Consider the following 15,577-nt stretch of genomic DNA (forward strand, 5'->3'; position numbering starts at 1 on the left):
GAATTTGCAATAAGCGGCTGAAGAGGAGGAGCAGATGGTAGCCGACTACATTGCTTTTCTGCTTTTTTTTTTTTTTTTTTTTAACCCCCTTTTTGTTTGTTTGTTTTTTCATAGTCCAGGGGAATCTTTGGTAACCGTCTCGCTGAAGGGATGGGAGAAGAAAAAACAACCAACAGCCTCAGGCCGTTTGCTGTGGTCACATCTTGGCAAGCTTGTCATGAGAACCTGGAAGAAAAACAGGGACTTTTGCAATGTTACGCTGTGCTGTAGGCTGAGATGACTTTTCTAGCAGGTCCATCCACTTTTTTATTTATTTATTTTTGTGAGAGTTTGCAGCAAAACCCTTCCTGCGGCACTTGTTTTCTGTCAGTGGTGAATTAATTTTAAGTATGTCCAATTCACACGACCTCTGCATGAAAAAAAAAATACATCGTGACTGTCATTTCTTATACTAAACCTAGCAAGGGTGAAGATGCATTTCTTCTCTTTGCATTCCAGAGAATCCGTCCTGAAATAATTTACTTTCTAGTCTTATTATTCACGCCAATAAAGACTGCTTTATTCATGCTAATAAAGACTCATTAAAGGCCTCAAAATTGATTTTTAGGTGAAAGTGTTGTAAGCTGAACACAACTGCTAGTGATATACAGTTAGCATTAATAATTTTCAATGCAACAGCATATGTTGATTTTTCCTTTGGGCCTTTTTAAACTGTTCTGATTTTACAATAATCAGTTTGGAGATGACCATCCGTATGAATCAATGACTGGCCATGGTAATGCCCAGAGTCGTTTATCTTGTCACAGCTGTCTGCACACAGAGAAAATGCTCTCCTGTTAAGCATTAAAGCTTAAGTATCATCACAGGGAATACATACATGGAGCAGAAAACATGTGGAATCTTTTTCTAATCATTTTGCATAACTGATCCTTTTTGCTTCTGTAATCATCCTATTACAGCGGTTACCAGTCTGTTCTGCACTGGTAAGGGAGGGATAGTTTTGCGATCCTGTATATGCCTGACCAATCCCTATATTAAGCAGATACATTAAAGACAGCCTTTCTTCTGCTTTGTCCTGTACACAAATTATTAAACATTCTTCAATAAGTTTATAAACATTAAGTCTACAATTCAATGCACATACTACTGCATTGGACACAAATCTAAATGTTGATTTAGTCCCATACTCCATAGGCTGATCTTCAGAAATGCCTTTATGTGCCAGACGTAAACACCGTACCTACTAGAGATTGCTTAACCGAATCCAGAAGACAGAAGTTCTACATTCAGTTAATCCTGCTGCTCGGTTTGAAGACACATAGATGCAAGTTAACAATGCAGGAAATTGAGCTAGGATTCTTTATTTTCTTTATTACAGACTACAAAATAGCATTTATTAAGTTGACAGCCTAAAGGGTACTGTTGATCTTCACTGAGCATTGCTACATATAAATTTACATTTTTTGGTACACGATAGACCTCTCATCTGCTGAAAATCAAGTTGTTTTTTTCCCCTCCTGTGAGGAACACCTCCCTTTCAGCTATTAAGCAACTTGCTGCTGAATGTTTGGGATACAATGGTAAACACATATCATTATGTGTGAATACATGGAACCTTAAAAACTTAGTTCTACAATAAAGAGAACAATGTTATTACTCAATCCCTTCAAGGCAGAGAAACCTAGGTATCCTAGGGCCAGGGATGGTTACACACAGGTTGTCTCATTGACAATGGGAGTAAATCAAACAGCATTATGAGGATCAAAAGATCAAGCCAGGAAAATGACCCAGAAAGTACTCTTCCATAAAGAGACTAACATGGGTTTTTGGATCATCGCTAAAAGGCAACCTGCATTACACCTCTATACAATTAGATCAGGGTTATGAAATTTCTTGGCAGATAAGGGGACAGACCATAGGAAAGCTTTTTATTCAGGAGCTGGATTGCATTACATAGTCAGACAAGTTTTTGCTGGACTATATGAATTTGTTCCAGGGACCAGATCGGGCCTGCAGATAACCAGACATTTCTAATTTACAGAACATAACTGGATGGTGCAGATGTACATTTTAATTTTAGTTCCAAGACTTGCTATGCAACCTTTAGTAAAGCTGTGCACACTCAGATTTTCAATAGCAGTCTCAGTTTCTCAGTGCCTATAAGAGTACCAAGAAACTCTGGTGCCCACAACTTCCTTTGAAATCCACAAGGAGGGCGTTATTACTCATCCATTTCACTAGGATATATTCTAGTTCTCACTTCAGTCTCTCTAAACCTCCCAAACTCCTCGGAGAAAAAAAAAGCACATGGAGCTATATATATATATATATATATATATTTTTTTTTTTTTTCCTCCTGTGTTTTGGGGCTATCTATTGAAAGAATGGGTAACAATGTCAGGTTTCACCAGGTCTGCCCTCAAACCCTCAAAGGCTGGTATTAGTTACTGGAGTTACACTGTTTTTTACGTCTATTTTATCTGTAGGAAGACTACATTCACACGTATGAAAGCAATAGCACAAAATATTTCAAAGCAAGATAATCTGTGAGATATTTGCACCCACTCTTCATTTTATTGCTCTAGAAACCTATTCCAAATATTTCTTGATTGGCAGGGCAGGCCCACAAGGTATAAACTAAGATACTACTTTTACCATGATTTCACTACATGGCTAATCTGCTTCTACCAGCGACTTTCAGTCCCAAAAGATAAAATATATTCCAGAAACTATTTTGTATTATCTCACTGTATGTGGAAAGCTGAGAACTCAGCTTTGCTACTCTTAAAATATTCATTTAAACTCACGTCTATGTCCAGATCCTTTTTCTAATGAACTATAACGCTCAGCTTCTTATGTATATTCTGGCTCCTGGGGAGCTGCATTAAAGATAATCCTTACCAATAGTCTTATACTCTTTTTGAGGGATTCTCAGACCAGTTCAGCAGATTTCCTGTTTCAGAAGGTAAAAGTATTTCACTATTCTGTGCTGCAAGGAAAGACTATTTTAAAATCACAAAAATCAAAGGCTATTCTTCTTTCAGATAGCTTTTTCTAACCATTAGGAACATTAGAGAAACTTTTACTTTGAGCTCTGATACCTGAACAGACCAATGATGCTACTATAGCATCATCACCACTATAGTAGTATTTAAGTACCTATAAAATACTTTAAAAAATATACAAATTATAAAACTGCCTATAGAGAAACAACTTAAGAAGGTAGTCATAATTAAGCTTTTTAACTATTAATTGGCTATGTAATATCCTCTATACTGATACACAGAGCAACAATCCTATCCCCAACTCTTTTTATAACTTATATTCTCACCCCTACTTATGAACATTTAATGTATATTCTTACCTCTATTTCTAAACATTTCTTAGGAACCTAAGGAACCATCCACCTCATGAACCACCATGAAAAGTTCCAAACATTCATAGCTCTATCTGGAGTCAACAGAAACTGTGTGACATCTGTACCTCTGAGAAACAGTTTGCAGGTGACCAGGAGAATCAAGCTATTTGTGTTTCATGATTTTGCCTTTCTCTAAGGACTAGATGCGTTATTTTTGCAAGGGCAAGGAATGAAGGACAGAATCTATCACTCAAATGTCTACGTCTCATTATGATAACTAAACTGGGAGTTCTGTTTGCATGAGGCAACAAAAATCAATGCACAACTCTTTACACTTATAGCAACACATAGAAACGTATAATTATGCCTATGCCCATTTATAGGAATTCATATCAATGTATGGCCAGAAATACTTATTATACCTGTAAAAAAAAATCTTATTTTTTCTTTGCTGATGTCATAAATTTTTCTAAGGTAGAAATAGCTTTTTCTGTGTGCTCCAGTTTGGAAAACCCCTTTTTATTTCACAGACATTGCTATTCTTCAGCATTTCCCCTGAAGGATGATCACATAGTTGTTTTACTCCTATAGCTCCTACATACTGCTGCCTAAATCATAGAGAGGAGGTATAACAGAATCAAAAGCCCCGTTTGCTACTAATATACTCATAACTCAGTTTCTTGCAGGAGAGAAAATGGAAGGCTTTAGGATTGGGATTCTAAGTGCCTGCAATTCTTGTTTTCATCAATGGGAGGTGTAGGTATCTAAAGCTTCTTAAAAATCAAGCCTCGCTGCTTTCAGTGCTGTTTGGGTCTGTCTGGGCTGGATGATTACAATCGCTACAGAAATGCTTAGGTAGACTCCATGATATTAATGAATTCTTGTAGGAGTAATGCTGCAGGCGTGTACTGTGTCCTCATTTGCCTCTGAGTACAACTGCAAAACTGGAGACTTTAACATGTTCTGTCCCTCTTACAGTGTTCCACTAATAATGATCTGCTAAGAAACGTGTGAAGCTTGCCAATATTTCTACAGAATTTTACCGCTTTCCTCCCTTCCCTCCCTTCTTCCTTTCTCATCTACTTGGAGAACACCCTAATAGCTCCCTAATATCTCTCCCATGGACTTTGAGGTCTCAGTTAATTAGATGAAGGACTCCTAGATGATAGGCCCACATATTTTCTCAGATCCATTTGTTAGTTTCACGGGGGAAAAAAAATACTCGAAAAATACCTGCAGATAAGCCATATTGGAGTCTTTCTGCTGTACCAGCTCCTTAACCAGCAACATTAACCCTATTTTTTCCCCTGTAGTCTCAAATATCAGCTGTTGACCTCCTGTGCTCTCAATATTCTTCCACAAACCTTTTGCAAAACAAATGCATTAATCTAATCTTTAGATTTTGCTTCTAGTGGTATAATACAGAATGATTATTTCTGGGCTGGAGTGGGCTCACTGAGAACAAAATAACTGCTTAGAACACTAAGCAGGGGGTGAAACACTGTATTTGCAGTTTGATGTTTTTATAGTTAACAGAAATGTCAGTTGCTACAGCCACATATAGTTGCTTTAATGGAAGCCTTAAAAGCAGGTGTGGATTCACAGGAGTGGGTGCAAGCTAGGGAGCACAGTCAATTCCCTATGAGCACTATCTAAGCAGTAGATGTTGATGCCAGGGGGCAGCAAGAACAAGGCTGTTCCCCAAAGGAACAGAAATCAGGGGATGAAACACATAGGTGACATAGCAAGGGCCTTGTCCACTAGTGTCCAGTCCTACAACACTCTAGGGAGACAAGCAGGGCAGATGAAAACAGCCAGACTCAACAAAGAGTCCCAGTTAAAGAAAACAGCATAGTGATGAGACACATAAAAGGGCAAGTTAGGAAACCAACCATCAGGCCAACGTTAAGACTAGGCCTAGTGATTTCCAGGTAGGTTTATAGTAACAAGGCATAACTAATAACAACCTAAGAAGCCAATCTCCAAATTGAAACCAGCATCCAATAGCTCTATCAGCATAAAAGACTATGACTGAACTGGAAAACAACACTCCCCCATAATTGAACCAAGCAGCCGTGATTCTGGGCTGAAGTTTAAATAGAGCTCCTAAGCCCACAGGTGTGGGAAGAGGCACCAGATGAAGCTGGTCAGGGCCATTAAGGCTTATTAGCACAGCTGTTATACTATGAGATATTATTGTAGTGATGTAGTTGGGCAGCTCTTTTCTCTGTGCTGAATTTGGACCTGTGTGGGTGAACTTCAGGCTATGACAACCTCTAGGAAAAAAAAACAATTTTATTCTCATAATTCTTCAGATAAAGCTTCAAAGATCCTTTTGGTGTGAAGTACTCTGAACGTTAGCTCTGACCCAGGGAAGAAGGTAACATTATTCTTTACCTCTCTGATGCTCTTTGCTCTTCTTGTGGTGACCTCTAACAAAGAGTAGCTATCAACTTTTGAAGGAAAAGCAATGTTCTTTTTTTAGGGTCCTTTAGTGTAAGTGATCAGAATACCTTGGAGCATCTGCTCAAAGACATTTGTCCACAGCATCAATTGAGTTTCTTAAGTTTGTTTCTTGAGATTTGCTGAGAGGAAAAAATAGCATCAACAGCCCCCAAAACAACCCACGTATGGCCTACAATAATGTTACCTATACAGATGGAGCAGATCTGTTCTCTTCCCTTCCTTCAGCTGTCTTACCTGCATACTGATGATCTTCTTGAAGCATTTTCCTTGGGCATCTTCCATGACACAGTGAGGCAAATTCACGATCAAGCGTGGCTGTTCCAGTTTCTCTGTTCACCCTGGTAGGTATTTCTGTACAGATTAAATTTGATGGACATCTGTGAAATTTTGCTCAGAAGCCTTACGAATAAAAAGTTGCCGTTTAAAACAAAACATACAGCTCAAAATCTGTTGCAGTTTTTTGTTATTCCTTTCCCCCACCACCCCCAGCTGTCTCTAAGCTGCGAACAAGAGTACTGGGTAGCACGAACTGAGAGGTGTTTGAAATGCAGCATTCTCCTGAGTCACTGCTAGCCATCAGTTTCTTTTCTGAATGCTTGTTTTCCCTGCTACGGCTTCAGATCAAATATGGCCTCACATCATATTTTTATAAAAAAGCAATAATTTGAAAAGCCTAAAATCAGTTTTTCTCTTTATTGCAGATGAGCGACTTTTTAAAAATGAAAATCTAAGTGCGTGAAATGTATCACTTGTTTGTGTTTGTGTAAAACAAGGACAGGAGCAACAGCGATATCTACTCTTTTGCAGCAGTAAACAGAAATCTATGTTTTTCATCCATGTTTCAATGAGGATCAAGCAGCAGAAATGCACAAGTGTTTTATAAGCCTCTAGCTGAATCGTATCAAGTATTTTGTGTATTCTGGTAGTTCCATGAGTGCCATCCTGACACAACCCCTTCCCCAACCGCAGGGCATGTTGACCAGCTGCACACCTTTATCACCTGCGAGACCAAACTGTAGAGGTGCAGGAACCAAAGCGTATGCACGTCCTGACCAAATCGTGACAGGACACTGACTGCACAGTGTATATACGGTGACCAAACTGCCCAGAGATAGCGGCTGAGCACACATTTATCACCTGCGTGCGTACTCAGGACCAAACCATACAGGTGCAGGAACCAAACCATACACACATACTGACCAAATCGTGACAGGACACTGACTGCACAGTGCACGTACAGTGACTAAACCACACTGGGATAGCAGCAGAGCCGGCCAGGCCCACGGGCAGGTACCTGATGCCCCACACAGGTGCCCAGCTGAACCACACCAGGGCACCACACAGCCCCGAGCCCTGCTTCCACCTCTCCCCGCCACATTTGCGGCCGTGCCCGGGAGCCTGCCAAGGGTGGACAACGACGGTGGGCGGCTGAACGACACCGATAGGGGGGGGGTCTCTGCCACCGGGCGGACCCCTGAGGTACTGAACTACAACTCCCAGGCTGCGGCGCGGCTCCTGCCGCCCTTAAGGCCCCCTGGCGGCGGCTCGGGGCTCGGTGCAGGCGCGGCGGGGCTGAGGCGAGCCGAGCCCGGGCAGCGTCGAGCGGGGCGAGGGCTGGGGCTGGTGCCGGTGCCTCAGCGGCCGGGCGGTGAGGGCTGGGCTTGAGCCGCCAGTGAAGGCGAGAGGAAGAGGAGGAGGAGGAGGAAGCAGCAGCGGTGTGAGGAGCTCGGGAGGGGGGGGTGCCGGTGCCACGCCGCAGCCATGGGGAACCGCGGGATGGAGGATCTCATCCCGCTGGTCAACCGGCTGCAGGACGCCTTCGCCGCCATCGGGCAGAACGCCAACCTCGACCTGCCGCAGATCGCCGTGGTGGGGGGGCAGAGCGCCGGCAAGAGCTCGGTGCTGGAGAATTTCGTCGGGAGGTGAGGTTTGGGGGGGGGGGTCCCGGTGTGTGTGTGTGTATGGGGGGGGGGGATGAGGGCAGAGCCGCGGGGGTCGTGAGGAAAAGGGGTGCGGGGGGGGAAGTAGAGAGGGTGTGGGGGGCTTGCAAGGGGTCGTAGAGGCTGTGAGGGGATGCGGGGGGATGGAGGAGGTGGGGGGGCTGCAGGGGGCAGCGCCTCGGGGCGCACGGGCGGTGCGGTGCAGTGCACGGGCAGCGCAGTGCCGGGGGGGGCTGCGTGTGAGCAGCGCTGCAGAGCGCCGGGGCACTGCGGTGCGAGGTGTGGGGGGGCTTATCTCCTCTCTGGGGGGCTTATCTCCGCTGTGCGGGGGCTGTCTCCTCTGTAGGGGGCCCCTCGAGGCGACAGGAGCACCCCCCCACCTCCCAGTGGGGTTTGGGGTCCTCCATGTGTGGATGCAATTAGGGGGTCGGGGGCTGCTCCGGTCAAACCCCCAACCCCTGCTGCCCACCCTGGTGGGTGCCGTGTCGGGGAGGCCGGGGGGGGATCCAGGGTTATCTCCTTCCCCTGCCCTCGGGTTGCTGTGGTGCTACCATTTTGTGGCGGGCGACGTAGCGGTGCCTTCCCTTCGTGTGACCTTCGCCTTCATCCTCCGCAGCCCCAGCGATCCGCAGCCCGGCTGCTGCTCCCTGGAGCCACGCAGCACCTGGGGAGGGGGTTGCTGTGGGGGTTGTTCCGCAGCTCGTGTCTGGCCTCGTTAATTAATTGCAGGTCTGGTTATCAAGGTATTTTTTCACGCCGGGAGCGGCGTGTGGGCTGCTGTTGCCTTGTCTGAAAAGCAGCGAGCGCTGCGATACCTGGTCAGGTGCTTGCGTGGGCTTTTCTTTTTCAGAAAGCTGCATTTATGACAACATCTCGGGGATGTCGTTCCCTCGCCCCCCGTTTGTTTTTCCTCTGAAGTAATCTGTGCGGTACAGAATGGCCTGCAATGCTTCCCTGCTGCTGGCAGGGTCTGCAGTGTGTATGCACAGCTTGTTTTGCTGTGAGCACCCCAAATTTTGGACCTCTGTCTCGAGCAGTGAGTGCAGTGTGTGTTCTGGGGAGGAGGTCCAGGATTGCATATGGTTCAAAGAAAGCACCACTGGAGTGAGATTTCTTAAAATAAATGAATAAAAATACAGGTATACATCCAGAGGGCTTGGAATCCTTTCTAGCCAACTTCCAACAGTCCATGCAATATCCCCCAGGCATCCCAGGATTCATGCCAAGGGAAGGACACTGCACGAACACATTTTACTGAGCCTCTGGTCATCAGCCACAATCCACTTTTTTTATCCATAGACCCAGAAAAAAATAATGATTCCCATGACCAAAGCAAGAGACTTGCAGTGCCATAGCTTACTAAGAAGGGGAAAAGAAGTCCCCTGGAATATGTAAGCAAAACATTCACCTGTTGGCTCGGCTGTTTGCATGCTTTCTAAGTGCTGGCAGCCTAACCTCGTAAATCCCTTCTGGAGGATCTGTGCAGTCAGTGCTGCAGTGGCGTAATGTGTAATGTACGGCTGTTGGGCCAGCGCAGGGATTGTCGAAGGATAGCCGATGGATTGGGGTGTGCTGCCCCTTTCTTTCCCTCTGAGCAAGCACAAGGGGGTATCTTAATCCTTGGTGCATTTCCACTGGTTCCAGTTGAGAACTGGGGAGTCTGTCTGCCTGTTGGAGATCAAATGAGTTCAATTGTTTTCTTGTTTTCTGCCTTTTTTGGATGATTCCTGGGAGAACTCGTGACCTGACTGTGCACCATCAGTTGTCTCTGCAGCAGTGTGCACGGCGCTGTGGCTTTTAGAAAATGAAATACTGGTGGGTCCCCGAGCAGGAGCTGAGAGGCCTGAGTGAAGCTGCCTGTAGAAAAGCAGTTAGAGGAAATAACTGGAGTGGAAATGGAAAACGTGTCAAAGGGAAGAAGTCTTTCTCCATTTGATACCCTCGAGAGCTGGCTAGTTTAGAGACTAGTAACATGAGCCCTCTTTCCACAGAGTGAATGCGTGTATGCTGCAGAACCCAATCTTGTTAAAATAATGTTGGGGCCCTGCTGTAGTGCATTGCCTCATCTTTCTGTGCAGGTATTGAAACCCATGATAAGAAGCTATGAAATAGTATCTAGAAGAAGCATGGCTCCTCCATGTCATTGTGGTAGGGGCTATTTTCTTGGCTGAGTAGGCATAAGGCAAACTGTGTAGCCCCACTGTGACCGAATACAGCCACGGCTGCGGTGTGGACACTGCATATGTCACTGCTCCAGCTGGATCCCGGGATGGTGGCGTGGCAGCTGCTCACCACACGGCGAATGCGGGTGCTGATGAGCTGGAGTGGATGGAAATTTGTGTGAGAACAAACGCTGATGCAGTCAGACTGACTGATGTGCTTGGTGCGGGCACTTCAGAGGGGCTGGAGGCCCTGCCAGGGCTGACATCCTGCTTGTACCTATGGGACTTGTTCCGAATTGTCACCAAGCCATGTTCACATGGCAGGGCAGCATGCTTATCCCCTGTGTCTGACCTAGCCTTTGGCTGTGCAGGGCTCAGCCAAGGGCTGCTGCTGGCATCTTGCAGTAGCACCAAGTCCCACGCACGCTGCAAACCTTGAAGCACAGAGGATTGCTGACTGCAATCAGTGTTTACTTGTGTATCTTACCAAACAAATATTTTTTTCCTCCTGAACGCAAAGGCTTCCTAGTTGCTGCTAATTACTCTTTCAGTGTCATTTATTCTGCTGTTAACAGATTATCCAACAGTGCAGAGCCTGTATTTATAAGACCAGATGTCGATGAGGCAGCTATGTGTGCTTTTGCTGCCGAGGACTCAGCATGGTGACTAGGATACTGGCTGATGGTGTTAAAATCACTGAAGAGACAAGAGAAGCTGTGTTGAAACCAGACAGGTGACACATCTCTTCATAGACTGGTTTATCCTGGGCCTCAGAACTGGAAGGAAGGTTAATCTGGTCAGCTCTAGGCATTTCCTGCTGCTGTGGTTATAGGCTCACAGGCTAATTCGGCTTGGAAGGGACCTCAGGGGGTCATTTAGTCCACGCTTATGGTGTTGCTACCTCCCTGCTGCCACCTTTCTTACGCTAGGTGGTCTTAAAGCTAGTACTAGTACCAGCAAAATCGGTCTAATTAAAAAAGAACTAGTCATATTTGCTTGTATGACTTGAGACAAAAGGACTGAGAAGGGGGGAAATACAAGACAGCCCACAGAGCTGTTTGTAAAATCATCCATGTTCATGCTACTCCTATTTTGCTGTGTGAAAATAAATCATGACCAGGAGCCTTTTTAAAACCCTGAGATGTCAAACCACTGTTACATAAATCTTTGGATTTGTGGCAGTATTACTGTTATCTGTGCTTTACAAACGGGAAGAACTGAAAGCGCTGGACTGTGTTCAGATGGCTGCATAAATGTCTGTGCCTTGTGTTCTCGTTGGCTGATCCAAGGCAGCGTGCTGCTCAGCCCCGTTAGGACAGCTGCATTGCTCTTCATGGAGAAAACAAGGCACCTCTGACTTCTGGAGAACAGATGGCCTAAGGGGGCTGCTGAGAAGGGGATGACTAAGAGCTGGGAACAGTAGGTGGAAGGACTTGAATGGAGGTGAAACCATCGTGCTTCTGATCAAGGGAGCTAAGCCGTGCCAAAGCTGCAGGAACTGAATTGGTGTTTATTTGATCCCAGACTTGAGTGCTAGCCTCAAAAGCATCCCCCTCTCTTCTGAACTTTTATATTCCAAACCAAATAGATACGCTTAGCAGGCTGTCACCAGGCTCTGATGGTACATGCTGAATTTGCTGATGTTTGTAAATTGACTAGAAGGAAACTGGAGGCAGGTATGGGCGTAAAACTCAGTTGTGTTGAGCTAGCCCCATCTCTCCTAGCAAACAGATTTCAACAATAAAAAGGTCTTCTGTAATATGCACTAACATGGGTAAAAGAGCAGGGGAAATGCAGCACTGCAGTATCTGTGGCAGTAGTAAGGATAAACACCTAAAGATAAAGGTTGGTACTTGTGCTACAGTGGCTGCTTTGACAAAACAAGACAGGGCAAGGCAATGTGCTATGACTGTCTTTCTTTTGCTGTATCACATACTGAAAATACAAAGCTAGACCATGAAGCCACAGACTTTAGCTTGGCTTCTGGTTTGAGGAACAGCTTAGTATCTTCATGTTTCAACCTTCCTCAGCCATGTAGAGAAATACTTCCACTCAGATGATATGATGAGGGCGTGCATTCTTTGATAACATGTACGTGGCTTTGCTGTGGGAAGCTTCTTGAACAAAATACCTTCAGAGGTCAACAGCAGCATTTAACAACTACTCAGAAGTGAAGATCCTACGGGGATGCCTACAGAGATGCAGATACCTGACCAGTCCAGGTACTGCAGGAAACCAGTTTTGTCAATAATCCTCAAGCTTTTAATTTGCTCAGTCTTCTGCAGTACTTGCTTTGTTAGCTTGAAGGTTGTCTAAGGGGACTGAGGGATTAAATCTAAAAATCATAGCTATGTTGCATATAGATCAAGGCTGTCTGCTGTACCGGGTATTGCTGAGCATCAGTGCAGTACTTTAGCAGCAGATAATTTAACCAAGAAGATGCACTCACTGACTTAATCTTCTCTAGCCACAAAATGGGCCCTTAAATGTTTGTTTTGGTTTTTCTGTTTTCTGTTCTGCTTTGAGATACGCTTACATGCCCAGAGTGCTGGTAGAGAGACTCACCCAAGAATTAAGGGTCTCTAATTATAAATACATCTATGAGCTGGCCAAATGCTGTTATGTATTTGCAAGTTAAATCATTTCCCAAGCATTGTCTGTATCTTTATTTGGGGTTGTAGAGGATGATCCAAGAGCCAGGAGCAGGGCTCTGCTGTTTAGGGACGTGTATTGTGGCCGAATAATAATCCTTCAAATGGCAGCAAGCCTTTGGTCTATAGTGAAGAAAATACCTCTCTTCATCCTGGATTAATTGGGGAAGGAAAAAAAAGGTGTGCAACAGTAGAGGAAATGAGTAGTCTTTCAATAAACCACAAGATAAATTATTTTAATGTAAGAAAAATCTATATAGCTCCTAGCAAACACTTGTGGGGGAGGATAATTAGAAGGGCATGGGTAATTAAGTTTAAACATAACATGAGTGGCTGTAGGAAAAAAAACAAAATGCGAGAATCTGTGTTTGTAGGTGTAGCCGTGTCTGCTTGTGTTTATCCTCTGACTATTGTGTTAATCTTACAGGGGTTGGCTCAAGTGAACACAAGGCTGATGTATTTTCTGCTTCCTGCAGCAGCTAGATGTTCTCTGCAGATCTTGCTGTCTGACCGTATTCTTCAGCTTAACTCTTTAGTGATGATCTCGTGCTTCTGGTAACCGCCACAAGCCTTAGATTCAGTAGGGAACGAGCTCCTTATGGCACGTCCTGGGTCATGCCAGAATTTGCACAGGGAAAGGAAGCCAGCTGTGCTGCTGAGCTGGGAGGTGATGCTCGGCATCGTGCGAGGTGGGGCTTGTGTGGACCTGCTGGTGTGTGAAAGTGACAGGTCGCCTTATCGCGGCTGGCATTCGTCACCTGGGAGCCAGCAGGCTGGGAGGATGCCTTCTCTGCTAGAGTGGGCTTTTCCTTGTTACCATGATAACCTACCCTGATAACCTTCGTGTTGGGGATCTTGTGGCATCCTGAGCATAATTAGTCCTTACTGTGCCTTGAAACAGGTAAGAGGTGGTTTTGTACTTGCTCTATAAACAGCACGCTGCGGCACAGGGCTGATAAGGGCCTGCAAAACCAGGGGGGGAATGAAGGCAGAAGCTCCCAAAAGCATTCCTATATGCTAAAGCTGTTATTCTTCTTCAAAACTCGACATGCTTGAACTTTTCACACTTTTTTTTTTTTTTTTTTAAAAAAAAAAGAGAATCACATACTACGAAGACAAGCTTCTATTTTTAAAGACTCCCGATTGTTTTCAGAAGCCATAGTTCAATACCTAGCTGGGGATGCCACGTGAAGTCCTTGAATCTACCTTCCCCAGATGCTGTGAGTAGGCAGAACTCCGCCAGGCTGAAATAGAAGGTGTGGGAGTCTGTCTGAGGCGCCTCACGTCTGAGGCAGCCTCTGAAAATGTTATTCTAAGGCAGGAAGCTGGTCCCCTTCCTGATCGGGTGAATTCCCAAACGTTCCTGCTTTGGACTTCAAGTTTGAGCCTGGCAGTCTAAGAGTGAGTAAAAATTCTGGAGGGAGGATTTCATAACACTTTTATGAAAACCCTTTTTGAGGGGAAACAGAAGAAGTTGACAATTTAGTTTAAGTTAATCAAGGAAATGTAGCTCTTGTTTATTAGCTGCAGGCATGAAACTTGTTATTGAGCAGCGAGTTTGTTAGATGCAAACCCGTGAGTGCTCCACCCGTGTGAGCCAATACTCAGATTTTTGTTTTCAGCAGTGCATCTGAGCAGCAAAACCAGAAATCTGACTGAAGGGTGGCAGGAGGTCACCTAGAAGCACATCGTGATGGGCCTATATGCCCAGTGCAAAACTGGTTTTGAGGTGGCAGCATCTGTGAAAAGGAAGTTACTGGCAGTAAGAACAGCAACCCTTTTTTCTTAATATGCCACTAAAAAAAAAAAACCTTTGGGTGTAATACTTTCCTTCTTGGACTCTCAAATGTGTAACTGGATGAGTCAGAGCGCTGCTGGCTGGGAGGAGAGCTAAAACTAAATATGCCAAAAAAAAATCCTGCCATGCATGGTGGGGAAATAGCCCACTGCTGGGCTCGTTTCTCACTGTACCTGAACTGAATTTTTCCCAATTTCAGCCCTGATTTTGCACACCCTGACTGAGCAGGGAAGCTCAAGGCGTGCTGTCTGACGGTCAGACCTGGCTGGCTGTGGGGTCAGGGTCCTGCTCTCAGCTCTGAGCCGAGGTTCTCGTGGGGTTCACTTACTGCACCTTCCTGCAGAAAGGTGAGGCTGTCGGTCTCTGCCATGTCACGTACGTTTATCGTTAACAGATGCTTGAAATGACACTAGAAAAGGTCAACCAGAAGAAATAGAGCTATTTTTATTAAGAATAAATGGAAGCTGTGCAGGGGAGATGCGGCGATACCTGCCTGAGCCCTGTGGAGGACCTGTTGTCCGTACAGCACTGCTGTGCCAGGGGCCTTAGCTGCTCCTGCAGCCTCGCTTGCCAACTGGTATTGAACATCACAGGTTGCTTAGATCTGGGAAACTGGGACTGGTGCTGCTGGCAGAGACCACTCCTGGGTGTGAGGAGCTGGGGATTTCTTGGAAAGCGCTGGGGAACAAGAGGCTGTGTTAGATGGGATGGTAGCACTCGAATTTTTGAGTGTAGACTGAGATGCATGGAGAGAGCTGTGTAGGTTGGGAACTTCTTGGAGCTCTGTTTGCACACCTGCTGCAGCATGGACCTTAGCTCCTTTTGTGTAATCTCCTGCCCACTGACCTGAACCGAACCCAGCAGCCTGGCTGGGTAGGGCAGGGATGGGTACTGAGCATGGGCTTCGGAGAGGAATGAGCCCAGGGCTTTGTGCATGGTGTGTTTAAGCTCACAGGTGGCTGCTTGGACCTCTAGCAGGTTAGTCTGCAAGCAAGCCACATTCCAAAAAGCTCCAAAATGCTGTTTGTCTTTATTTATGTTTATTTATGATCCTTCCAAAGCATGGATCATGCTTACTTTGTGTGACCTGATGGAGTGTAGTCGTGAAAATTGGGTGTCTTACTCAGGACTAGCTGATATAAATACTGGAGTGGCTGTGAAGAGAGGGCTGAGACAACACTTCGGTGCTTACCGAGGAGCGG

General features: G+C 45.3%; 1 protein-coding gene and 1 long non-coding RNA gene across 23 annotated transcripts in view; one reads left to right on the forward strand and one right to left on the reverse strand.

Annotated features, from left to right (window-relative positions):
- Positions 1–299: 299 nt before the first annotated feature.
- On the reverse strand, positions 300–7,251 carry LOC139999013 (uncharacterized). Its single transcript, XR_011803974.1, has 4 exons — positions 7,119–7,251; positions 6,059–6,175; positions 2,902–2,953; positions 300–409 (listed from the first exon to the last, which is right to left on the reverse strand). It is a non-coding gene; the product is annotated as an uncharacterized lncRNA (long non-coding RNA).
- A 106-nt stretch (positions 7,252–7,357) lies between these two features.
- The window catches only part of DNM1 (dynamin 1), a 67,558-nt gene continuing 59,338 nt past the window's right edge, over positions 7,358–15,577 (forward strand). For 12 of the 22 annotated variants that reach the window (XM_038165097.2, XM_072025200.1, XM_072025198.1 and 9 more), the window contains exon 1: positions 7,358–7,746. In XM_038165097.2, coding sequence (XP_038021025.1) covers positions 7,586–7,746 — 161 coding nt within the window. In that variant the 5' untranslated portion in view covers positions 7,358–7,585. The remainder of the gene's footprint in view (positions 7,747–15,577) is intronic. The other 10 variants (XM_072025193.1, XM_072025192.1, XM_072025195.1 and 7 more) reach the window with 1 other exon arrangement.

This window comes from Anas platyrhynchos, chromosome 18 (assembly GCF_047663525.1).
Source record: "Anas platyrhynchos isolate ZD024472 breed Pekin duck chromosome 18, IASCAAS_PekinDuck_T2T, whole genome shotgun sequence".
In the NCBI taxonomy this organism is placed as follows: domain Eukaryota; kingdom Metazoa; phylum Chordata; class Aves; order Anseriformes; family Anatidae; genus Anas; species Anas platyrhynchos.